The sequence below is a fragment of the Hordeum vulgare genome, chromosome 2H (assembly GCF_904849725.1).
Source record: "Hordeum vulgare subsp. vulgare chromosome 2H, MorexV3_pseudomolecules_assembly, whole genome shotgun sequence".
Taxonomy (NCBI): Eukaryota; Viridiplantae; Streptophyta; class Magnoliopsida; order Poales; family Poaceae; genus Hordeum; species Hordeum vulgare.
Genome location: NC_058519.1, coordinates 513,562,164 through 513,587,787, shown reverse-complemented (window position 1 = coordinate 513,587,787; position 25,624 = coordinate 513,562,164). Strand labels below are relative to the sequence as shown.

At 42.7% G+C, this 25,624-nt stretch overlaps 1 protein-coding gene across 1 annotated transcript; it reads left to right on the top strand.

Moving 5' to 3' along the window:
• Positions 1-3,453: 3,453 nt before the first annotated feature.
• Positions 3,454-8,006, top strand: LOC123426926. Its single transcript, XM_045110847.1, has 2 exons — positions 3,454-3,996; positions 7,598-8,006. The coding sequence occupies exons 1-2, from the start codon at positions 3,631-3,633 to the stop codon at positions 7,754-7,756; spliced, it is 525 nt and encodes a 174-aa protein (XP_044966782.1). The 5' UTR covers positions 3,454-3,630; the 3' UTR covers positions 7,757-8,006.
• Positions 8,007-25,624: the final 17,618 nt, after the last annotated feature.

The following is a 25,624-nucleotide window of genomic DNA, read 5'->3' as shown; positions in this document are numbered from 1 at the left end:
TTCATGGATGCTATCTTTGTTTTAGGAAGCACTGGATTTTGTGTATTCTGTATTGCCCTGTGGTTTCTTAGGCTCCACTTCAAAAATATTGAGGCTTTAGAATTGACAGTGCTATGGCTGGTCGAATATTAGGCCTTTTGCTCGCAATTTTGTTGTTCTGCAATTCATGTACTGCTGTTTAGTAGCTTTAGTTCCTTGGAAGTAATACATCCTTTTAACTTGGTGTTTGCTTCTGTAGTGTTACAAGAGTCAATTCTAGGTATGATATGTTAGTGAATGATAGGTTGATGCTGTAGTGTTACTATAGTGAATGATAGGTTGCTCTGTAACTCATGTACTGGTTGTTTGCTAGGTATGATATGATATGATATGCCAGTGAATGATAGGTTGTTTACTAGCTTTAATTTCTTGGAAGTAATGTATCCTTTTAACTTGCCTTTGCTTCTATAGTGTTACAAGGGTCAATTCTAGATAATGATATACTCCCTCCGTCCCAAAATTCTTGTCTTACGTTTGTCTAAAAAATGATGTATCTAAATACTAACACATGACTAGATACATTCATATCTAGACAAATCAAAGACAAGAATTTTGGGACGGAGGGAGTACCAGTTAATGACATGTTGTTTACTAGCTTAAGCTTCTTGGGAGTAATGCATCCTTTTAACTTGCCTTTGCTTCTATAGTGTTACAAGGGTTAATTCTGGATATGATATGCCAGTAAATGATAGGTTGTTGCTCTGATGTTTTTTGCTGAATAGCATGGTTAACACATGATTGAATATTAGCCCTATTGGTGATAGTTTCCTTCTTCGGGAGCTTGTGGAATTTTTTAGAAGCTTTTGAGCTCGTGCAAAGTAATGATCCATTTAACTTTGGTTTTGCTTGAGCAAATTATTAATTTGATATGCGAGTGGGTGATCGGTTTGTACTGTGATTGTTTTGATTTCGCTGAATAGTATTGTTTAGGTCTTGTCCTTTAACTCGGGGTTTGCTTCTATGGTGAAAAGAATCAATTCTGGGTATAATGTCCTAGGGAATGATAGTTGATGCTTTGATGTTTGATTTAGCTCAACAGTATGGTTACCTTTTGGTTATAATTTCCTTGTTTGACTGCACGTGACCTGTTTATAAGCTTTTGGGCTCTCATGCGAAGTAATGTTCCATTTAACTTGGTATTTACTTCACTAGTGTTACAAGATGCAGTTATGGATTTGAATGCAAGTGGCCGATAGGTTTATGCTGTGATGTTTCAGTTTAGCTGAATAGTATGCTTTATACCTTGTCTAACAAATTCTAGTGCATTTTTTGAGTTTAGCTCTAAAATACCCCGTCCATCCCATGATATAAGATCGTTTAGCTCTAAAACTGCTTGCAAAACCATCTTATATTATGGGACAAAGGGAGTATATCCTAAGAATAGTGCTTTAAGGCATGTTTTTGTCACATATAGTGCATCTCTTGATTTACAGGAATTCTTTATCCCATGCTTGTTTCAGACTTCTTTGAGGGATGTTACTTCCTGTTTAATTTGGCATAATTGCTATTTGGTTCAGCTAGTATTAGAAGAGTATTCTGGACCAAGGAAACTGGCATCCAGTGGTCTAGTTTATTTTCTTGTTGATTGCAAACTGAGCAACCAAGCAAGTACAAATGAAACATGAAGAGACTGATTTCCAATTTTTTAACTTGAACTGTTTCAAAATGATGAGTAGTTACTTTCGTGTTTCTAAATTGATGTTGTAAACCATCTGCCCCCTTCCTATATGCATGCTGATGCGAGTTATAAAAAACGGTTGAAGTGTTTAGAGCGGTTGAAACAGGCCTGGTATGTTCTTGGGAGTTAAGCTGGTAGGATGGATTTTATTGCTTATGCCCATTTCATGACTGTTAATTCTTGTTGGAGTTCTTCATATGCACTGATAGTGTGATATTACTGTTGTAGGCTGATGCTCACCACCCCTAGTCTAATGCGCTAATATAGTACTACCTCCTTTCCGGTTTATAAGGCTTGCACGTATCCCTAGGTTGACAAATAGGCCATCGTAATACAAGTTATATATCACAAAAAATATGTCATTAGAAACTTCAAACCGTCTACTTTCTAATGGTATAATTTTTAGACTATACAACTCATTTTAACTTGATCAAATTATAAATCTAGGAATACGTGCAAGCCTTATAATCTGGAAAGGAGGTAGTACTGTTGTAGGCTGATGCGCATCATCCCTAGCTAATGCGTTAATCCTGTGTTGTATGCAGCCAGCAGCCAGTGATTTTAGTCCATTTTCTTTCTGTTGATCGCAAACCGAGCAATAGAACCAGTTGACTTCATGTGTGAAATTGGACCGTTTCAAAATGCGTAGTTGCTTTCATGTTTTAGTGGTTTGTTGACCTTAGATGATATTGTAGGCTGTGTTCTAGGAAAAAAACGCACGGTTGAAACAGGCCAGTACATTTTTGGAGTTACGCTCTAGGATTGTGGTCACTAGGAATTAGCATCTTTTTGGCCATTTCATGACTGTTGATTCTTGTTGGGAGATATTCATAGGCACGGACACTGATGGTAGCTCGTCGTCCATCCCTAGGTTGACGTGTTTATCCCGTGTTTTATAAACTTCAAGGCGGTTTGTGTAACTCCACTTGATTGGTAGCGACTGTTGCAATAGTATGTGTGCTGTTCTGTATGTGCCGTTGTTGGTAAGGTGCATCTATCAGAATTAATGTACATTGCTCTGCGTCCTCCTATTGGATATCGATGGGTTTCCTCTTCAGTCTTTAGATGTTTGCCATCCTCATCCTTCAGCGATTTGTCTAGCTTGTATTTTGTTCATCTGATTTTGATTCGGTGTTGCGACTAAGCTGAATTTCTGACCTGACTGACTGCGTGGGTCGTTGTCGGGACACAAGAACCTCCTGAGCTGTGCTTCAGTTCTTGGCTACTCTGCGTCCGAACAAGCTTGGTACTCCCGAACAATCTAGAGTAGTGCACTGCCGTTCTGGCGAGCGCGGCCATCGTGCCATCCCTCGACCTCCGAGTTGGTAGAGGTGTGTCTTGGCGGCGGGGCCGGTGGGAGAACGTTCAGCCACCGAGTGTGGGGTTGCCGACCCCGACAGTTGGTCAAACCCACGGCAATCGAGTCTCCCCTGCCCTGAGGGACCACGTGCATACACACACACAACAACGGAAGCCTATCTTTCTCTTCCCTGAAATCTGGACCAGATAAGCTGCTGGCTAATGTGAACTCACCCTGGATCAGATCGCAACCCTAGTTAGCATGAACTAAGCGTAAGCCTTTCCTATATTTATTCACACAAACAAGTGAACAAAAAAAAGGTGTACACGGAATACCTGGAAACGAAAACAAAACAAAAGGCTTCGTCTAAAGTTGCTCCCACGAATTCCAGGAGCGGCAACAATCGCACTCACCAGTCACCACCCCTTCCAAGCAAGGCAAACCCCAAGAAACCCCAACCGGCCACCCCCACCTCCCCCGTCCCGACCCCGAGACAAAACCGCAAACACCACACCATGCCCCCCTGCCACCGCCGCTGCTGACCACCCAGCCGTCCGCGCCGCGACCACCCCTGGTCAACACCCATCTCGCCGGAAGGAACATACGAGGCAAGATGGACCCGGCCCAGGAGGAGCTCGAGCGCCGCAGCCGCTACCTCAGCTCGCTCGTCCGCCGCACCAGGCTCCACGACCCGCCCCAGCCCGAGCCCGAGCCGGAGCCAGAGCTCAAGGTGGAGCGGAAGCCGGCGGCGGAGCCCAGCGGCGGGGAGGGCAAGGCCGTCAAGGCGGAGGCCAAGGACAACAGGGAGGCCAAGGTCAAAGGGGGCGCCGCGAGCGGGGAGGGGAGGAAGGTGGCGGTGCGGGTGCGCGCGGCGGACATGCCACTGCCGCTGCAGCGGCGCGCGATCTGGATCGCCCGCGAGGTCGTCCTCTCCACGCCCCGCCTCGAGAGCAAGCGCCTCGCGCTCGCGCTCAAGAAGGTACTACCGCCCTTCCCTTTCGAATTTGTGGTCCTTTTATCAGATATAGATAGATCAGCAGTTCTCGTGGAGTCATTAATTGCTGCAAATGACCACGGAATGAAGGTGGATTGTAAAACGTAGTTGCATTTAAATGGCTGGGAGTAAGATCTAGCGAGAGCTTGATCCTGGCATTATGTTCTTACTAGCTAGAATGGCTGTGCGCTTTGGGTTGCTGTGCATCTGAGAGCGCGCGAGCTGTCATGCTGAGCGTAGTTTGACGGAGAAGATGAAATGGGAGGCAGAGTGGTATTCTTGCCAGGTCAGATTGTTCGATGTGTTCATTTATGGGAGGTGGTCCACCATGACACTTAGATTGCTGAAAAAAATATATCGATTTGTGAGATATCGAATGCTCAGAGGGCATCCGAGGAGGATAGTTTTATTCTGCTGCCAGATGTAGTTTACTGGTTGCGAGTTGGAACCATGTTATGAGTAGAACGTGTATGCTATCTCTTAGCATGCTGTAGGAACTGAATGGGCCGCTGATGCAGAGCTGTTTGACTCTGCGCTGCACGGCGGTTGCAATTTTGTGGAGCTAACTTGACTAGTTGGTTTTGTAAATCTGCTCTCGGTGCGTGCTGGTTGTTGATAGAATCGTTGGTAATAGCTGTTGAGAACTAGAAGTGACATGGTCAATAGCAGGATGAGGATTCTTGGTAGAATAAGGTATGCTATTTGGTTGGCCAGTGGCTTGCTGACATGGCTCCACTGGAGCCTTTATTACTTCAATCATTATGTAGTTCCAAGGTCATCAAACAGCTGAGGTCACCTGAGTGTGAGCGAGCAGTTCCTCATGGTTGACCAATGCTTGATCTCAGCTGTTAATAATGGCTCCTGTAAGTTCAACTGAGAACTAACATTTTTCTTTTAAGTCGGAGCATTGATCCTGAAATTTGAGACCTGGATATGAGCTTATGAGTGTTGGGAACTACTGATTTTGTGTTCATTTCGGTTAGTTACTAATTGTCGTTTGTTGATGTCCTTATTTGTTGATGTCCTTATTTGCAATATCTGGTATGTAAATTACTACCTCTGTCCCATAATATAAGAGCCTTTTTGACACTACATTAGTGTCAAAAACGCTCTTATATTATGGGACGAAGGGAGTACTTACTTAGGAATAATAACTTGGTAAGCGAGGCCATTCACTCTGTTTTGCCTTTGACTGGCCGATTTAAAACTTTGTGTGAGGAGATGTCACTGCAAGCACAAACAAGCTTCATGCATTATCTCCCCACTCTGAACACCTACTGTTGTACTCGCTCCGTCCCAAATTAAGTGATGCTGCTTTAGTATTAAATTTGTACTAACTTAGTACTAAATTTGCGAACTTATTTTGGGACGGAGGGAGTATTACAGCCTTTGAGCCATCATTTCCTTCCCCTTCTCTGTATGCATGATGAAAATGGGAACACTGATATAGCAAGCTACTTACAGACTGTCCCCTAAAAAAAAAGTACTCACAGACTGCAATAAATGATTGCCAAGTATTTTCAGTATTTCCCTAAAAAAATCATGCTTTCAGTATGGCAGAGAAACTTTCATGTTGGTTCTGTACATAATCGAGCCTCCTTCCCCCGAAACCCAGATCTCCTCTCCTCGCGCCGTCCCCGCAGGCGGCCGGGGGGAGATCAGATCTACCGCCCCTCCTCCGTCCTCCGTCCTCCACCACTCCTCGCCGCCGCCGGCGCAGGTTGCCGGGCAAAGCCCGCTCGCCTAGGCGGCTACGGGGCCTTCTACTCCTCCTGCCCGAGGATGGCGGTGCAGGACGCTTTCTTCTAGTGGCGGCAAGGCGCGGTCGTGGGGCGCGGCTGCGCGACGGCATGGGCTAGCGGCGGTGACCGTTGGGCGTACGTGGCATCGGCCTCTCCTGGGCCGGCGGCGGGGTCTGGTGTAGGGTTCTTCGATGGCGCGGCTGGGGCTTGTGGGCGGTCCTGTTGCTCGCACGCGCGCCTGCTAGCTGGTCAGGCGGCGGCGGCCTGGAGCCTACTTCCACTCCCCGGTGGAGACGGCGGCGATCCGTACACAAGAATTGATGGAGGTTCTCCGAACATATTTGGGTGAAAACCTTGCACTCAGCTAGATGCCAAGGCCGGCGATGGCGGCGCTCTTCTGTGCCGTTCTCTTCTTGAAGACATCGCCATGGAGAAGTTCCAAACCTCTATATGGCCCTGTTTGGAACCACAATAGATTATGATAATCTGGATTATGAAGATAGATTATATAATCTGGTTTATAAAAATAATCTAGGTGGACATGTTTGGAGGTCAGATTATATAAACTGTAATCCAGGTTTTACATTGCATAATGACTTGTTTGTCCTTTGTTTTTAAAAAAAAAGAGGAGGGTGGCGGTGGTATGAATGTAATTAACTCCAACTTTACAAGGGTAATGGGTCATTAGCAATCCATAATCTGATTTTAGCTGGGGTAGAGTAGATTATGAGTTTTTAATAATCTGTCCATCTAGGTTTATAATCTACACCATAATTTGTCCTGTTTGGAGACGGAATAGATTATAAAAACTGGATTATATAATCTGAGTGGTTCCAAACAGGGCCTATGTTACCTCCGAGGGAAACCTTATATCGATAGATCGGATGACGGCGGCGCTCTTGCGTCGTTTCCTCCTAGGGGCATGAGTCTTGGAGGTGTGCATGGGCTCGAGGGACCAGCGGACAACATCTTTGGTGGAGCGGTGTTTCATCTTACGCATCGACGACGGGGCGCAGTAGAGCCTCGGCATTTGATGTGTGTAGATGGACTCGCGCAGGAGGATGGCGCTGTCTAGCGTCATGGTGGTGTCGATGGCAGACCTGGCAAGGTCGTGGCTTCAGTATCTGCTATGAGGATGGATAGATGGAAGACGACGGCGACGGCCTCTGGAAGTGTGTCGGACTGGTGTGTGCCCAGACCAAGTATATGCCCTGGCTGGGGCCTCCGGTTTTAGATGTTAGGCTTAGGTGCAAGGTCTGTTTGATGTTAGGCTCGGACTATCGGTACTTCTTCATCAATTGTATAGAAGTAGCGACAGATGTTGCCAAGATGGTGGCTTCAGACTTATTGTATTACTGTACTTTATAAGGTCTTTGTGAATAATTAATAAAATGGCTGTATGCATCGTCCAGATGCAGAGGCCCGGGGGTCTTCCTCCTTTTCTAAACTTCCTCCTTTTCTAAAATAAATAAATAATAAAATAATCCAGGGTGTCTGTAATATTGTGCTCCCTCTGTAAACAAATATGAGATGGTTTAGAACACTAAAGTAGTGATCCAAAACGTCTTATATTTCTTTACAGCGGCAGTATTATCTATAGCAAACTAACATCATAATTATTTTACTTCGTTGGCATGCTCTGTTGCCTTTGGTTTCCACTTATTTCTACTTGTCAAGTTGACAAGTACAGTAGATATGTGCAGTTTCCTTCTTCCCTCTTAGCTGCTTGCTGTTTTTCTTCTTCGAAGATTATGCGTCAAAATATCACCACTAATGCTTCATTCTCACATTCTAGGACTTGTATTGACATTTGATGGCTGGACATTGCTTTGGTTTGCTTACAGGAATTCGACACGACATACGGGCCTGCTTGGCACTGCATCGTCGGCACAAGCTTTGGCTCCTACGTCACTCACTCCCTAGGAGGTTTCCTGTATTTCTCTGTCGACAAGGCGTACATTCTTCTCTTCAGAACCGCCGTCGAGCCACTGAGCCACCCGTGATGAGGCCTGGAACCTATCTTCTTGCACACAAGTGTAGATTTAGCGCAAATGTGTAATTTAAACAGCTGTTTTAGGTGCTCGGCCGCAGTAAGTGTAAGCAGTCGAGAAGGATCGCCTCTCCGGATACAGAAATGTAAAACAAGCATGGCTCTATGACCTTTTAAGTATCTAGGCGAGCCGCTGCTGTGTAGTCTTTTCTGTGCTGCTGAGTACTGCTGACCTGCAAAGCTATCTGATCTCATTTTACATCCTTCGAGACGGTTAAAATCATGCCACGGCAGGGTTGCTAAATGTGTGCAATCATCTCCAAGCCTTCGATTGGGGTAGGCAGACTAAAGCATCTCCAAGCCTTCAATTGGGGTAGGCAGACTAAAGTTACTGTTGGTGATGGCAATAAGGCAGAATTTTGGGATTCGCCATGGCTGGAGGGAGTGAGGCTGAAGGACATCCCTGAAGATTTTTCGCTCTCTCCCTATTACCCTATAGAAGGGGAGCACGGTGCAAAATTCCCTTGGAGCACATACGTGAGTTTGCCACACCCTTGTGGGAGATGATGGTCGGCATAACCCTTGATTATTTCGAAGTTCATGAAAAATGAAATGTACTCGATGTCTTTGACCTATAAGGTGCAGTTTGAGGGACTCACTATCCATGCCCTCACTCAAGACCATTTGGAAGGTGTGGGGCCCCTTAAGTGTAACTTTTTTGTTTGGTTGATCATTCATAAATAGGTTTGGATGGCCTATAGGCTCCACTGTAGAAGTTGGCCCATTTGCAACCAAGTCCAAGAGTCGTCGGTGCACATACTCTTCCAATGTTGTTATCCGATTAGGGTGTGGAATGAGGTCAATGCTTGGCTTGGATTAGGCGATATTATGGCTAGCACTTGGGTGGCTATGGCCATAGTGAGTAAATGGTCGACCGGCCTTGTTCTTAAGAGATAAAAAACCAAAAATTGCCTCCTTGATAATCCTTCTCTTGGGAGTTCGGAAAGAACAGAATGCAAGGGTTTGTCACAACCCTGCCGCCACCACTATGATCATCGTCGCCAAGATGGAGGAAGCTTGCTTATGGGTAGCCACAGAGGCCAATCATTTGAGTACAGTAATATCTCGACAATTGTTGTTTTCTATCATTGTTTTGTGGCATATGGCTTAACTTCTTCATAATTAAGGAAAAGGTTACCATTTTTCAAACCCAAGAAAAGGTTACTCCCTTCGTACTAGTATACAAGATCACTTCATATTTTTATGCCTAATAATAAGTTTGATCATTTATTTTACCAATATAATGTGACTTATATGTGACAAAAGTATGATATTTGATGTATACATTTCAAAGAACTTTTGGATGATATATTTTTGATGCCATATAACTCATATTTTGTTGGTCAAAGTTTGACACAAAAAATGAAGCAACATTGTATACAAAAACTAAGGGAATACCTTGTTTAAAGAAAACTAGCTTCTCCCTAAGTCAAAAGTCTGTTATCTCCTTTTGCAATTTGCTCATGTTTCTATTGGTTTCTTATATATTTTGCTATTCAAATTCACAAATCACCACATTTAGTAGTTGACGTCTTCCTTTCTCGTTTTCATGTGTAAGGAGAATTCACGACTAGCAAAGAGATCTACAAGTTTTCACGTTAGATTCGTTGATTAATTTTTTAGGGAACATATTTGTTGATTAATTACCTTGTTACAGAAATGATGAGAAGATTTCCTCAAATTCTCAAAAATAAAAACGGTAAAAAAAGGAAATCACAGTTGAGCTCCACAGCTCTGCTGCTGATTTGTTAGATGTAAAACGAGAGAGATAAGAAACAGAGATATAAAAGTGAACAATTGTCTTTATTGATGATGGGATTACACATATATATAGCCCCTGAAGGGGTACGACCGAAGGGATATGAGGCACGGTTAGGAAAAGGAGGAATTAATAGGATTAGTTAAATCCTAACACCCTCCCTAATCCATGCTTGTTAGTGTAAGTATAATCATCTTGAAAACTCCCTCAAAACCCCGTGAAAAAATGAGGATATATGTGTTTGATATGTTGTTTAAACTCATGCAAACGCAGTGAGAAAATACGGAGAAAATGTTGCAATATACAATAGTTATCGTCTCTTTTAACTCAATATGTGAGAACCATAGAGCTTAGAGAACAATAACCATGTCGTATATACTTTCCTAAAACCCCCAATGGGGAAACAGAAAGTATGACATATGATCTCATGTTGATATTACCTCATTGAAAAACTTTATGAGAACATGTGTAGTAAACTCATGAAGAGAAAAAGAGTATAATATGATGCATTGAACAAGAACAATTTTGGAAGATACTCCCCCTGATTGTTGCAAATTTGGAAGCCGTCACATACCATTCCATGATCATATTTCTGGAATGCAGAAGTTGGTAGAGACTTCATGAGCAAATCAGTCACATGATTTAACTTGCAAGATATGCAATATAGCAACATTGCTTATTACGTAACTTGTTTGCATCCGGGCAACACAAGCAACATTAACTTTGAGATAATGGTTGGTGGATGTAGCCACAAGGTGTTCCGAATACTCTCATGAGATGGATACCGTAGCTAGTAGGAACACAAACCTTGTCTACGATCTGACATAGTAGGGATCCGATTGATGTATCCAATGATATTGGTGTTTAGATTTCTCTGAAACTGAAAGATTAGGACAAAATGTTTGATGCATTGGAGATACCAAAAGATATTCTTGACTCCCAACCAATCGTGTTTGGTGGATCCAATGCAGGTATGGTGATATGGAACCTTAGGTCCCAACATATTATTTCCATATCCTCATGGTCTAAATGAATGTTTCTCTATGTCTAGAGAACGGGCAACCATGGGAATTATGGATGTATAAGACTTGTCCACGATTAATTTCTCCAATATTCTGGATATAGACAACATGGTGTACCATAATGCATGAGTGAAGGTGCTTGAGGTTTACCCAAATCCTTCATCTCAAATTATGTCATTTAGATGATCACACGATTCGTCATTGTAAGAGTAATCCTTGTATATGGCGAGGATGCATGGATAATCATCATTGTAGGAGTAATCCTTGCATGTAAGGACCTCACTATGTCAGTTGTACCAAATGTAACGATAATAATAATAAGTCATATGGTGACTTACTGATTTTACATAATGTATGTTGCGTTTTGCATTTCGATTCAGAAGCGAGATTCCAACGGGAATCATCTACGTCCGAATCTAGTGACCCACATGGATATGTAATCACCACATCTATCAACTGCATAGATATATGATTTTGTACTACCAATGATATAAGTATCGGAAAGAGATTCCACCTCTGGAGAATAGTTGGGTATGTGCGTGAACCCTTGTGCTACATTACTTGCTCTATGTTTCACCACTTTGTTGTTCTCAATTATATATCCAGAAGAAAACTGGTGTAGGTATTTCTTATGAATACCTTCCCATTATTTAGCAAGCTTATTTCTACCTATATTATACCCTTTGCTTGAGTTCAGTCCAAGTGTTGTTCACACTTTTCCATGGCCATGGCCTTTGTAACTGAATCATGTGAAAGATTTTTGCAATCTAGTTGAGAAATGTATGTCAACAATTGTAGACTTCCGGTTATATGTTTCTCCAGAATCTATATATCGATATATAGTTGATGAAAATATTGTTACCCATGGTGACTGCATGTGATTTCCCAATGTGATTGAGTCGGGTACTTCGATGTCCCGATCATTGTGTGCACCATGACCTGGGCTGGTGGAGGTTCCCATCCACCGGGTGTAGACTACCCAATAGGTGTGTGTCAATGTGAAGTTGACTTGCATATAATGATTTAAAGGCCTTGATATCATTGCTTGCAAGAAGCTGAATGCTGATGTACTATTGTCGTACTTTCCCAATGTTGCGTTGAATGGGGAGTTGAGTGGTTTTATTTGGTACCTCTACTCTTTTTGACGTGTTTTTGCACGATTGTAGGATTGTGTGACACCTTTATAGTCAGTAAATGAATCTGGTAGGTTATTTGCAATGTGTTCCAAATCTTCTGAACGCATGGTTCACATGTTTGAGTACGCGGATTTGAGACAATGTGTTAAACATTTCACTAATTTCCTAGCATTGTTTATGGTACTTGAAATCTCCCCTAATGCGTGGAAATATTCCTCATGAATCAACATACTGGCCTTTAAGAACTCCCCATGTGAGGGGCTTGAGGTATTGACAAAAAAAAAGTTATTCCTCACACAGATCCCAACTATATATTGAGGGGCCAATGATGTATGACGGGTGGTGATACCAATATGCAATCGAATTACCGCAAATGGTAAATATCTGCTCCTAAAGGGGGAGTTGGTAGCCGACATTCATGGTTTATTTTCGTCTCTCCTCCCACCTATGTCTGGTTTTTTTGGTCTCTCCTCCCATCACTCCTCCCACCCTGGTCCATCCGTTTATTTTTGTCTCCACTCTTTATTACAAACCACCACTTCCCTAACATATAAAAAAACATGGATCTAACTTTCGTAAGTTATCAGGATCAATCGATCCCTCTCATTAGTGCAATTTGTTTTAGGAAACAAATAACAAATTTTCAAGAAACAAATAAGTTGGTAGCTGACGTTCCATGGTTTATTTTTGTCTCTCCTCCCACCTTCGTGTGTTTGTTTTCATCTCTCCTCCCACCATCCCGTCCTACCCTGGTCCATCGAATTATTTTCTCTCCACTCTTTTATTACAAACTAGCACTTTCATAAAAAAATCAGGATTCTAACTTTCTTAAATTATCCAAATCAATCGATCCCTCTCATTAGTGCAACTTGTTTTAGTAAACAAATAACATATTTTCAGGAAACAAATAACAAATTTTAATCTCCTAACTTATCCAAATCAAACTCTCATTAGTGCAATTTGTTTTAGGAAAGAAATAATAGTTATTCAGAAAATACAAATAATGGATTTTAAGGAAATTAACATCTAAATCATGACAAACAAATCTCATTATCTCTACTCCTAATGTCTCACTTCGTAGCCTCCCCTTCACATTTTTCTTTTCTTCCACTTTCGTGTTTTTTTTGTGTAACATGAAAAGCCATACAACACTGCAAGGACGCTCCCAAGAGCGAGCGGACGAAAGCTTCCGCGCCCCGCAACCCCGCTACAATCACCAATTCCAAAAAACACCAATCACGCAACCCCACGCCTCCCCCGAACTTCCCCGACGACATTCTCACGGGCCCCTCACCGCCACCCCCACGACGCCCTCGCTAGAGCACTATTCACGAGAGCACCGTCTGCTGGAAGCCGGAGTCGGGAAGGAGAGCAACTAGAAGCGGGGGAGACAACAAGGGGAGGCAGAGTCATGCTCGCTTAGGTCATCGGCACGGGCACCAAAGGGGAGAGGGCTAGGGCTAGCGGTGTCCTACGCCTCTGTAGTATGATGCAACGTCTGGTGGGAGGGTGCACGCAACAGGGAAGGTAGTGTTAGGTTGATCTCTTCCGCTTGGGCTCAACGGCCCACCGGACCTTGATCCACGCGCCTTGGTCGGGAGCGCCCAACCCATTATGGTTGGTGGCCCCCTGTGATCCGCGCTATATTAAGAGAGGTGGGGGCCGGGGCACGAGACACGAGGTTCACCGCCACCACTTTCCCCACCTACATGCCCTACCGATCTAGGGTTAGCGCGGTGCTCACGGGAAGCACTACCGCCACCAAATCTCTCTCTGTCGCCGCCGCCGTCACCACCTCACCGATGGAGGCCGGCGGGAGCTCCTCAAGTGCAGGACAAGGTAAATCCACCGTCTACACTACTGGGATCCTAGCCTACACCATCTACCGATCCTATCAATGGTATCAGCCCAGGTAGGTGTGTTGGATCTTCGGTAGCAAAAGAAAGAAATTCCCTCCCCAAAAAAACCCTAGAAGGGCAAAGAAAACCGAAGAGGGCCTCGGCCTCGCCGGCAAAGAGCGCGGCCGCAAGGCCGCGCCGACCCTCTTGATCTCGATGTGCATCGGCAAGCTGAGGCGTCAGAAGAAGGTACTACCCCTATGGGGGTAAAGAACAGATCGAATCGAATCCAAAAAATAAAAAACATTGCAGAGAGACCAACCCCTCCGGGGGCAAAAAACACCACCGCAAGGCAAAAGACACTGCATCCACGTCGTTCGATGGCGGCACGCTTTTGATAAGGGATACGCGCCACCGGCGAAAGGGAGGTGAAAGGACGTGGATGTCGCCTAGAGGGGGGGGGTGAATAGGCGCTTTATAATAATTACGGTTTAGGCTTGAAAAAATGTGGAATAAAACTAGCATTTAATTTGTCAAGCACAAAACCTACAACAACTAGGCTCACCTATGTGCACCAACAACTTATGCTAAGCACGATAAACAACTAAGTGATAGCAAGATATATGACAACAAACAATATGGCTATCACAAAGTAAAGCGCATAGGTAAAGAGTTCGGGTAAGAGATAACCGAGGCACGCGAAGACAATGATGTATCCCGAAGTTCACACCCTTGCGGATGCTAATCTCCGTTGGAGCGGTGTGGAGGCACAATGCTCCCCAAGATGCCACTAAGGCCACCGTAATCTCCTCACGCTCTCGCACAATGCAAGATGCCGTGAGTCCACTAAGGGCCCCTTGAGGGCGGTCACCGAACCCGTACAAATGGCAAACCTTGGGGGCGGTCACCGATACCCGTACAAATTGCTCGGGGCAATCTCCACAACCTAATTGGAGACCCCGACGCTTGCCCGGAGCTTTACACCACAATGATTGAGCTCCGAGACACCACCAAGCTTCTAGGACGCCAAAGCATCCACGAAGAACAATATCTAGGGTACTAAGTACCAAAGGTAATAAGCTTCTAAAACTTCACTTCCACGTATCACCGTGGAGAACTCAAACGATGCAACTAATGCAATGGCAAGGGCACACGGAGTGACCAAGTCCTTCTCTCCCAAATCCCACCAAAGCAACTAATGCTAGGGAGTAAAATGAGAGGAAGAACGAAGAAGAACACGAAGAACTCCAAGATCTAGACCCAAGGGGTTCCCCTCACTTAGAGGAGAAAGTGATTGGTGGAAATGTGGATCTAGATCTCCTCTCTCTTTTCCCTTAAGAACTAGCAAGAATCATTGGAGCGATTGAGAGTTAGCAAGCTCGAAGAAGGTCAACAATGGGGGAAGAACACGAGCTTAAGAGATAAGGTTCAATGGGGAAGAAGACCCCCTTTTATAGGTGGGGAAAAATCCAACCGTTATGGTTCACAGCCCGCACAGAGCGGTACTACCGCTCATTGAGTGGTACTACCACTCGGTATGTTCACCAACCATGCTGAGGCCAAAACGGATGTGAAAAACAGCCCGATGGAGCGGTACTACCGCTCCCTAGGAGCGGTAGTAAAAAATTACTACCACTCCGGGGGCGGTTTTACCTCTCCGGGGGCGGTACTACCGCTACATGAGCGGTACTACCGCTCGCACGAGGAGCGGTACTACCGATGGATACTGAAACTGCTGTAACTGTCGCATACGGACTCCGAATTAAACGAAGCCAAGTTTGTTGGAAAGCTAACGACATGGGATAACACAATATTGATATAAATATCAATAATAAGCAAGTTAGAAAGTTCCCATAATAAAATGGTGAGAACCCTTCTTTGAATAAGACCGGTAAAAACTCCCAACATCGAAAACATCATAGAAGATGCATATGGACTCCATTTTCGATGAACTCGAGCTTGTCATGAAGATGAACATAAGCTCTAAAACACACAAAGAGAAACACAAAAAAAGAACCAAGAAGTATGATGGAAGGATGCAAATGGTTTGAGCTCTCAACAAGTGATACGATCAAGCTACTCACTTGAGAGCCCCCGTTGACACTACGACAATCTATCCTAAAACAGAAAACCTATCAAGGGCAAACCTATACCTTGCACCTCGTCCTATTGAGCTAGATGACGATGATTTTGGCTTTCTCAAGGTGGACCACCTTTCTTGATTGCGTTGGCTTGATGAAGACTAGTTGATTGCTCCCCCATACACACTATGGGTGGGCCGCTCTTCAGCATATCTTCACAAGTCCATTGCCACCACAATGGACGGCAAGCATCAAGCATGATATATTCATCCTCATTCACTTGAACTTGCACACCGCAATCTTGATGACGATCACCACTTGACGTCACCCTTCATGGGTTGTATGAGATCTTGCTTTTAACGCAAGCCCATGGAAGCACACCTAACCCCCACATAGAACTCTCACAAAGACCATGGGTTAGTACACAAACACGTAATGGACAATGCTTACCATACCATGGGATCACTTGATCCCTCTTGGTACATCTTGTACGCTTTGTGTGTTGATCATCTTGATTTACTCTTTGTCTGACGATCTTGATCAACCTTGTGTCTCCATGACCATTCTTTGGATAATACCTTGAATACCACCTTGGTCATCATATAAATTCCTTGAACCCAACAGATGGACTTCAAGAAGTGCCTATGGACAAATCCTATAAATATAACTTAAGGCAACCATTAGTCCATAGGAATTGTCATCAATTACCAAAACCACATATGGAGATATATGCTCTAACAATCTCCCCCATTTTGGTAATTGATGACAACCACTTCAAGAGAGTTCATATAAGGAAATAAGCATAACCAAGCGCACACATACAAAGCAATAATGCATGCGTGCAAGATGTAAATGCTTACGCAATAAAAGCAAAACCCTCTAAACATACCCAAAGTAAACTCTCTAAACTTATCCCCCATTGGCATCGATTGCCAAAATGGACGAAAAGTTTAGAAAGAAAATATAGTAGGTGGTCCTCCAAAAAGTGTGTACTTCTCAGCAAATGAGTGCAAAGAAATACACAAATACAATGATAAGTAGTTGGAGGAAAACAAACTATATTGAGGACCCAAAGATTGCAAAAAGAAGGATCGTATGGCACAAAGACATACAAAATAGAAGCAAGCAATCAAAAGATCCATATGGAACAAACAATCACATGGTCCTTCGAACCACATGAATAAAAGATACTATGATAATGGCATATGAGTGTTTTATCAAAACTAGAGAAGCTCCCCATGATTTGTGCACTACTAAGAGATTTTTGTATTTGATACAAGTGCACAAAATAGGATCGTTGCTCCCCCAAAATTAATAAAAACACACAACGAGTGCAAGATGATAGATGAGACAATAAGCATTTCAATTGCACAAAACAAATGGTTGAGCAACATGTAAAAGAAGCAACTTAAGAATAGGCTCAACCAAAATAATGTGTGTGAGTCATGGCAAAGCACTTGAGAAGACTAAGGTAAGGATGAGCATTACTCATCAACATAGTCTTGATGGAATGAGACACAAAGCGCAAGACATATCATTCCCACACACACATACTAGAAAATGGGTTCAGAAGCTTACTAATAAACAAAATAAGAACCAACGCTTGTGACAACCCATGGTGTAGGTAGGAAGTAAGAACCTTGTCAAGAGGAGGGATACCAATCGAAATGGCAAAACCCTCATCAAGAAAAGCATGAGGAAAAATAATCTTCACGGCCAAAGAGTGCATCAAGATGTAGGAAAATAAGATACACACTCAAGACAAATCCTTTCACGAAGTCACCAAAAACTTAAAAAGGAAATGCAACGGTGGACGTGAAAGAAAAGAGGATATCAATAAGAGATGTAACTTCTCTCATGTGTAAAAGATTCTAAGTAGAAGACAATCATGATGATATATATCCACAAAGAAGGATGTACACACGAAATGGTTACAAGAAGGAACAAACTAGATATCCAAAAGGAAGTCATACATATATCAATAAGATCTTTGCTTGGAAGCATAGCACATGGCCTAGTATTTTCTTATTGTGCAATATGAACTTCCAACATACGAACATCAAAGACATCCCAACTAGTAATAAGACATCATCGTTCGGATGCTTTGAAAAGGAAACAAGTAGTACAAGAACGAATCAATAGATTCATGCCATGATGCAACCTGAAAAGAAAAGACAGGTTTGGGCCTTTGCAAGAAAAGAATGCATGAAGTAGATACTTGTTACCGAGACAACATTGGATTGATGTAGTAGATAGTTGTTCGTTGATCATCCTAACTTGGATCCAATAATCACATGGTCTCAACACCTTCCTTATAGGTGAGCCGAGCATCCAATGCATCTCCAATTGTTCCTGGAACAACAAAACGAACAAAATGGTGCCCAAACTTATTGGGACCAAAGAGTTAGAAAACCAACAATACATAGGACAAACTCCACATACATATGTGCACATAGATATAAATTTGAATTTCATGCACACTTTAGCCAATTTATGACAAGGTGGAGTTTCCCCTATATATTGGGTCAAAGAAAGAAAGCAAGCAAAAGAAGCTATATATAGTAAATGTGCATGCTCAAGGCTTTCAAGAATCAACTCAACACAAAGTTAATAATACACCAAAAGACAAGGTATCAAGTAATAATAAGATACCAAACGAAAAACCATCACTTGAAGGATATCAATTAAAAGGTATCTCAAGGAATGAGATATCCATTGACACATGCCAAATAAAAGGAAACAAGATACCAATTGAAGGAAAACAAGCATGAGGTATCTAGTTTCCAAAAGAGAGCTAGGTTCTAACAAACCAAACCCTCAACAAATTTTCATGATGGCACAAAGCATCATAAAGAGCAAAACTTGCTTCTCATCGACACACACTTGATGGGGATCAAAAGATTTTATGATGGGCGTGTAAAGAGAGTGTTCTAAAGAAAATAGGATAGCTCCCCCAAGAGATGTGCATTATATAGAATTTGCATTTAAATACAAAATTCACAAGATGGGATCATCACTTTCTCTATATCTATGAAAACACTAGACATGTTAAAACAAAGATCCACAAGAGGCAAGGAAGACAAACAAAACAAAAAATATAACGTAAAGACGATTAGCAATTCCTACCACATGATGGGAATACCAATTGTCAAGGACAAAAAGTATTTTGGAAATAATACTTATTGGTAGATCGAAAATATATCCAACATCATATTTACCCATAAAACAAAAGCAAATGACACTTGTAGAGCTAACATGCCACCTAGGAACAAGATAATTTACAATATCAACACTAAGTGGCAATACCTCAAATGTACACATTTTCTAGGCTTGTAATATGCACATAGCATATTACTCCCCCATAATGTGATAACCCAACAATTTTAACAAGTGGCAGATTAAAACCAACAAGAGATAATTAATGGACCATATAGAATTTGAATTTCTCATGAGTAAGACATACCACATAGAAACTAGATAATCTTGAAATATCAATACTAAGTGGTATTCCCCATGTATACACATTTATAGGATTGTGAGGTGAAAGGACGTGGATGTCGCCTAGAGGGGGGGGGGTGAATAGGCGCTTTAAAATAATTACGGTTTAGGCTTGAACAAATGCGGAATAAAACTAACGTTTAATTTGTCAAGCACAAAATCTACAACAACTAGGCTCACCTATGTGCACCAACAACTTATGCTAAGCAAGATAAACAACTAAGTGATAGCAAGATATATGAAAATAAACAATATGGCTATCACAAAGTAAAGTGCATAAGTAAAGGGTTCGGGTAAGAGATAACCGAGGCACGCGGAGACGATAATGTGTCCCGAAGTTCACACCCTTGCGGATGCTAATCTCCATTGGAGCGGTGTGGAGGCACAATGCTCCCCAATATGCCACTAAGGCCACCGTAATCTCCTCACGCTCTCGCACAATGCAAGATGCCGTGATTCCACTAAGGGACCCTTGAGGGCGGTCACCGAACCCGTACAAATGGCAAACCTTGGGGGCGGTCACCGATACCCGTACAAATTGCTCGGGGCAATCTCCACAACCTAATTGGAGACCCCGACGCTTGCCCGGAGCTTTACACCACAATGATTGAGCTCCGAGACACCACCAAGCTTCTAGGACGCCAAAGCATCCACGAAGAACAATATCTAGGGTACTAAGTACCAAAGGTAATAAGCTTCTCAAACTTCACTTCCACGTATCACCGTGGAGAACTCAAACGATGCAACTAATGCAATGGTAAGGGCAGACGGAGTGCCCAAGTCCTTCTCTCCCAAATCCCACCAAAGCAACTAATGCTAGGGAGGAAAATGAGAGGAAGAACGAAGAAGAATACGAAGAACTCCAAGAACTAGACCCAAGGGGTTCACCTCACTTAGAGGAGAAAGTGATTGGTGGAAATGTGGATCTAGATCTCCTCTCTCTTTTCCCTCAAGAACTAGCAAGAATCATTGGAGGGATTGAGAGTTAGCAAGCTCTAAGAAGGTCAACAATGGGGGAAGAACACGAGCTAAAGAGATAAGGTTCAATGGGGAAGAAGACCACCTTTTATAGGTGGGGAAAAATCCAACCGTTAAATCTCACAGCCCGCACAGAGCGGTACTACCACTCATGGAGCGGTACTACTGCTCGGTAGGTTCACCAACCATGCTGAGGCCAAAAAGTATGAAAAAATAGTCCGACGGAGTGGTACTTCCGCTCCTGGAGTGGTAGTAAAAAATTATTACCGCTCCGGGGGCGGTACTACCTCTCCGGGGGCTGTACTACCGCTAGCACCACGAGCGGTACTACCGCTCGATAGTGAAACTGCTGTCACTTTCATATACGGACTCCGAATTCAACGAAACCAAGTTTTTTGGAAAGCTAACGACATGAGATAACACAATATTGATAGAAATATCAATAAGAAGCAAGTGAGAAAATTCCCATAATAAAATGGTGAGAACCCTTCTTGGAATAAGACTGGTAAAAACTCCCAACATCGAAAACATCATAGAAGATGCATATGGACTCCGTTTTTGATGAACTCGAGCTTATCATGAAGATGAACATAAGCTATAAAACTCACAAAGAGAAACACCAAACAAGAACCAATAAGTATGATTCAAGGATGCAAATGGTTTGATCTCTCAACGAATGATACGATCAAGCTACTCACTTGAGAGCCCCCCTCGACAGTACGACAATCTATCCTAAAAGGGAAAACCTATCAAGGGAAAACCTATACCTTGCACCTCGTCCTCTTGAGATAAATGACGATGATATTGGCTTACTCAAGATGGACCAACTTTCTTGCTTGCGTTGGCCATATGAAGACTAGTTGATTGCTCCCCCATACACACTATGGGTGCGCCGCTCTTCACCATATCTTCAGAAGTCCATTGCCACCATCCTCCATCACTTGACGTCATCATCCATGGGTTGTATGAGATATTCCTCTTGCTTGCGTTGTCTTGATGAATACTAGTTGATTGCTCCCCCATACACACTATGGGTGAGCCGCTCTTCAGCATATCTTCACAAGTCCATTGCCACCATCCTCCATCACTTGACGTCATCCTACATGGGTTGTATGAGATATTCCTCTTGACGCAAGCCCATGGAAACACACCTAACCCCACATAGAACTCTCAAGAAGACCATGGGTTAGTACACAAATACGTAATGGACAATGCTTACCATACCATGGGATCACTTGATCCCTCTCGGTACATCTTGTACGCTTTGTGTGTTGATCATCTTGATTTACTCTTGGTGTGACTATCTTGATCAACCTTGTGTCTCTATGACCATTCTTTGGATAATACCTTGAATACCACCTTCGTCATCATATAAACTCCTTGAACCCAACAGATGGACTTCAGGAAGTGCCTATGGACAAATCCTATAAATATAACTTAAGGCCACCATTAGTCCATAGGAATTGTCATCAATTACCAAAACCACATATGGAGATATATGCTCTAACATGAGGTGTGCAAAGCACATCACTCCCCCACAATGGAATAATCCATTTAGCTCTCACAAGAGCCAACAAGGATACAAACAAGATGCAATAAGACTCAATACAAGACTCACATGCACATGATATGCAAACCAACATACACATACTCGATTACTCAACATAAGCAAGTTGGAAGCACAACATGTACAAACACATGCAAGGTACAAAACCACAACATGCAAAGGGGCAAGCAACTAACAATGTAAACAGTTTAAGTACAAGTTACCGTAAGGAGGCACATTGGATATAAGATAGAAACTCGATAATCCAAATGACTTGGCTTGAGATAATATGACTATGAAGATGCCTTAATTCTTCATTATGTATGCAAGTCTCTAATGTCCTCCAGATTCACCTATTGATCAAGTTTGAGCATGTTGGTCCCCAACCACGTTGGGTCCTAAGAGGTTAGTCACAATAGCCTTGGCAACCCAAATGATACTTTTGTTGACACCACTTTGAGTACCAACAAACTTGGCAAACACATTGCCAACCTTATCCTTCCCAAGAGAATATATATCATCAATAATGATTGGGTTGGATAAATTACCTCTCGTGAAAGAAGAAGCGAAGTGAGTCTTCTCACGACATAAGTAGCAACATCTACCCTTTAATTTATTCCCTATTGATTTCTCAACATGAGGAGTGTTGGCTTGGTTCTTATTGGGAAAGGGCCTTTCTTCAACTTGTAGTTGAGTATGTGAGTGCACTTGTGGCCTCTTCCCTTGTTGCTTGTGACTTTGGGGCTTCTTCTTTAGTGGGCAAGATCTAACATGGTGCCCGTCAATTTTGCACTTGAAGCAAATAATCTTTGCCGAATTCTTGACTTGTTCTTGGCCCTTCTTCTTGAAGCTTTTGGACTTCTTCTTGTTGGAGTTGAATCCAAGTCCATTTTTATCATTCGGGGATTTTTGCCCACACAAGACATTGTTGAGTGCGGAGATCCCTTCATGACTCTTTTCCAAGTCTTTCTTCAAAGAAGTGACTTGGGCCTTGAGCTCTTCGATTTCCTCTACATGGTTAGTATGAACACAACTACTAGAGGAAGTATAAGCTTCATTGTTAGAGCAACAAGGCATGGAAAGTAATTCATCACAAGATGTAGCAACATTATGAGTAGATGAATTACGAGGACTAACATATGACAATATAGCTTTTTGACTAGAAGTAGTGCTAATGTCCACATGAGGCTCACTCGATGTTACCTTGGTAGTAATAGCCTCATGAGATAATTTTAGCACATTATGGGATACTAGAAGATCATCATGAGAGCTTGTGAGCATTACATGACTTTCTTCCAATTTCCCATAATTGCTAGATAGCAACTCAAGTTGAGCCCTTAGCTCAACATTCTCCTTTAAAATGGATGCTTCACAAGAAGTAGAGTTAGTAGCACAAGCATTATTATTAACAATAAGAGGAGAAGTCAACTTGGCAAGCTCTATAGCATATGAAGCTTCAAGTTGAGAATGAGACTCGGTGAGTTCGATGAGCGAACTCTTAATAGCCCTTGAACCATTTTCGAGGTGCTCATAGTCCTCAACGAGTTTAGCATGTGCAACTTCAAGCTTATTGTTTTTAGTTCTAAAATCATTATCCACCTCGAGAGCTCTATCATGGGATTCCTTTAATCTAGATAATTCTATAGCAAAGGTTTCCTCAAGAGATTCCTTGGTGGTTTGTTCATTTTCAAGAGCTTGAGATAGCTCAGCGATCTCGTTAGCGTAATCACACTCATGACCTTCCATTGTCTCAATGGTGGCCTCATGCTCCTCGAGATGAGCTTCCAACTCCTCAATGTATTTCTTGCCCTGAGTGGCAATAGACATGATTTCCAAGAAGTTGGAACAAGCAAGTTTATTCTCATAAAGAGATTTAAAAATCATTTCACCCTTAATTTTTAAGGATGCAATATTATCACTCTCTTCATTATTATTCTCATCCTCATTATCATCAACATCATCATCATGAGATACATTGGGATTCAAAGTAGGAGATACCTTTGAAGCCTTAGCCATAAGGGAAAAGTGAGTAACAATAGATGATGATGTAGGATCCCTTAAAGCATCGTTCAAGCACACATCTTGTTCCATGGGGTGATGAATTTCCTCTACATTGTTAGCACAACAACTCGAGGAAATATATATATTTTTATCATGGCAACAAGATATAGGAAGCATATCATCATGAGATTTAGTCAAGCAGTTTTTACATGATATGCAAGGACTATCAACACAAGCATGTAAAAAATTTAGAGTGCTCGAAGTGTTAATGCCCAAAGATGAAGCATTGCAATAATATAGTGATGAAGGATCATCAACAATAAACCCACTATCATCATTGCAATGATCACCACTACTCACCGTACCATTACCTTGTGGCAATCCACATGTAGGTGAAGTAGATGAAGTTGAGAAGACCACATGACCGGAGGTGGAGGGAGAACAATCATTCCCACAAATCTTGAACGTACCATATTTATCTTGAAGCTTTGTCCACAACTCATGAGCATCCCGGAATGGCATGAGTTGAAATATAACAACATCGCTCAAAGCATCAAAAAGCACATTAGAAGCTTGAGCATTGAGATAAGAGTTGTTCTCATCCTCTAAAGATATATTTTGAGAATCCTTTGGAGGAGAAAAACACATATCTACAATTCGCTCTAAATTTGGGTCAAAGACCCGAAAGTGATTAAGCATGCGAATTACCCAAACATCAAAATTTGTGCCATCGAAACTAAGAGTGTCAGTGAATCCTAAACCCCTAGTCGACACCCTTACTCTCTAGTTGGTTAAACCTAATAAAGAGAGACCTAGCTCTGATACCAATTGAAAGGACGTGGATGTCGCCTAGAGGGGGGGGGGTGAATAGGTGCTTTAAAATAATTATGGTTTAGGCTTGAACAAATGTGGAATAAAACTAACGCTTAATTTGTCAAGCACAAAACCTACAACAACTAGGCTCACCTATGTGCACCAACAACTTATGCTAAGCACGATAAGCAACTAAGTGATAGCAAGATATATGACAAGAAACAATATGGCTATCACAAAGTAAAGTGCATAAGTAAAGAGTTCGGGTAAGAGATAACCGAGGCACACGAAGACAATGATGTATCCCGAAGTTCACACCCTTGCGGATGCTAATCTCCGTTGGAGCGGTGTGGAGGCACAATGCTTCCCAAGATGCCACTAAGGCCACCGTAATCTCCTCACGCTCTCGCACAATGCAAGATGCCGTGATTCCACTAAGGGACCCTTGAGGGCGGTCACCGAACCCGTACAAATGGCAAACCTTGGGGGTGGTCACCGATACCCGTACAAATTGCTCGGGGCAATCTCCACAACCTAATTGGATACCCTGACGCTTGCCCGGAGCTTTACACCACAATGATTGAGCTCCAAGACACCACCAAGCTTCTAGGACACCAAAGCATCCACGAAGAACAATATCTAGGGTACTAAGTACCAAAGGTAATAAGCTTCTAAAACTTCACTTCCACGTATCACCGTGGAGAACTCAAACGATGCAACTAATGCAATGGCAAGGGCACACGGAGTGCCCAAGTCCTTCTCTCCCAAATCCCACCAAAGCAACTAATGCTAGGGAGGAAAATGAGAGGAAGAACGAAGAAGAACACGAAGAACTCCAAGATCTAGACCCAAGGGGTTCCCCTCACTTAGAGGAGAAAGTGATTGGTGGAAATGTGGATCTAGATCTCCTCTCTCTTTTCCCTCAAGAACTAGCAAGAATCATTGGAGGGATTGAGAGTTAGCAAGCTCGAAGAAGGTCAACAATGGGGGAAGAACACGAGCTTAAGAGATAAGGTTCAATGGGGAAGAAGACCCCCTTTTATAGATGGGGAAAAATCCAACCGTTATGGTTCACAGCCCGCACAGAGCGATACTACCGCTCATGGAGCGGTACTACTGCTCGGTATGTTCACCAACCATGCTGAGGCC

Coding starts and splice junctions, on each gene's coding strand:
- LOC123426926 (XM_045110847.1), top strand. CDS start 3,631: ATGGACCCGGCCCAGGAGGAGCTCGAGCGCCGCAGCCGCTACCTCAGC. Junction 3,997..7,597: donor TCGCGCTCGCGCTCAAGAAG/GTACTACCGCCC, acceptor GTTTGCTTACAG/GAATTCGACACGACATACGG.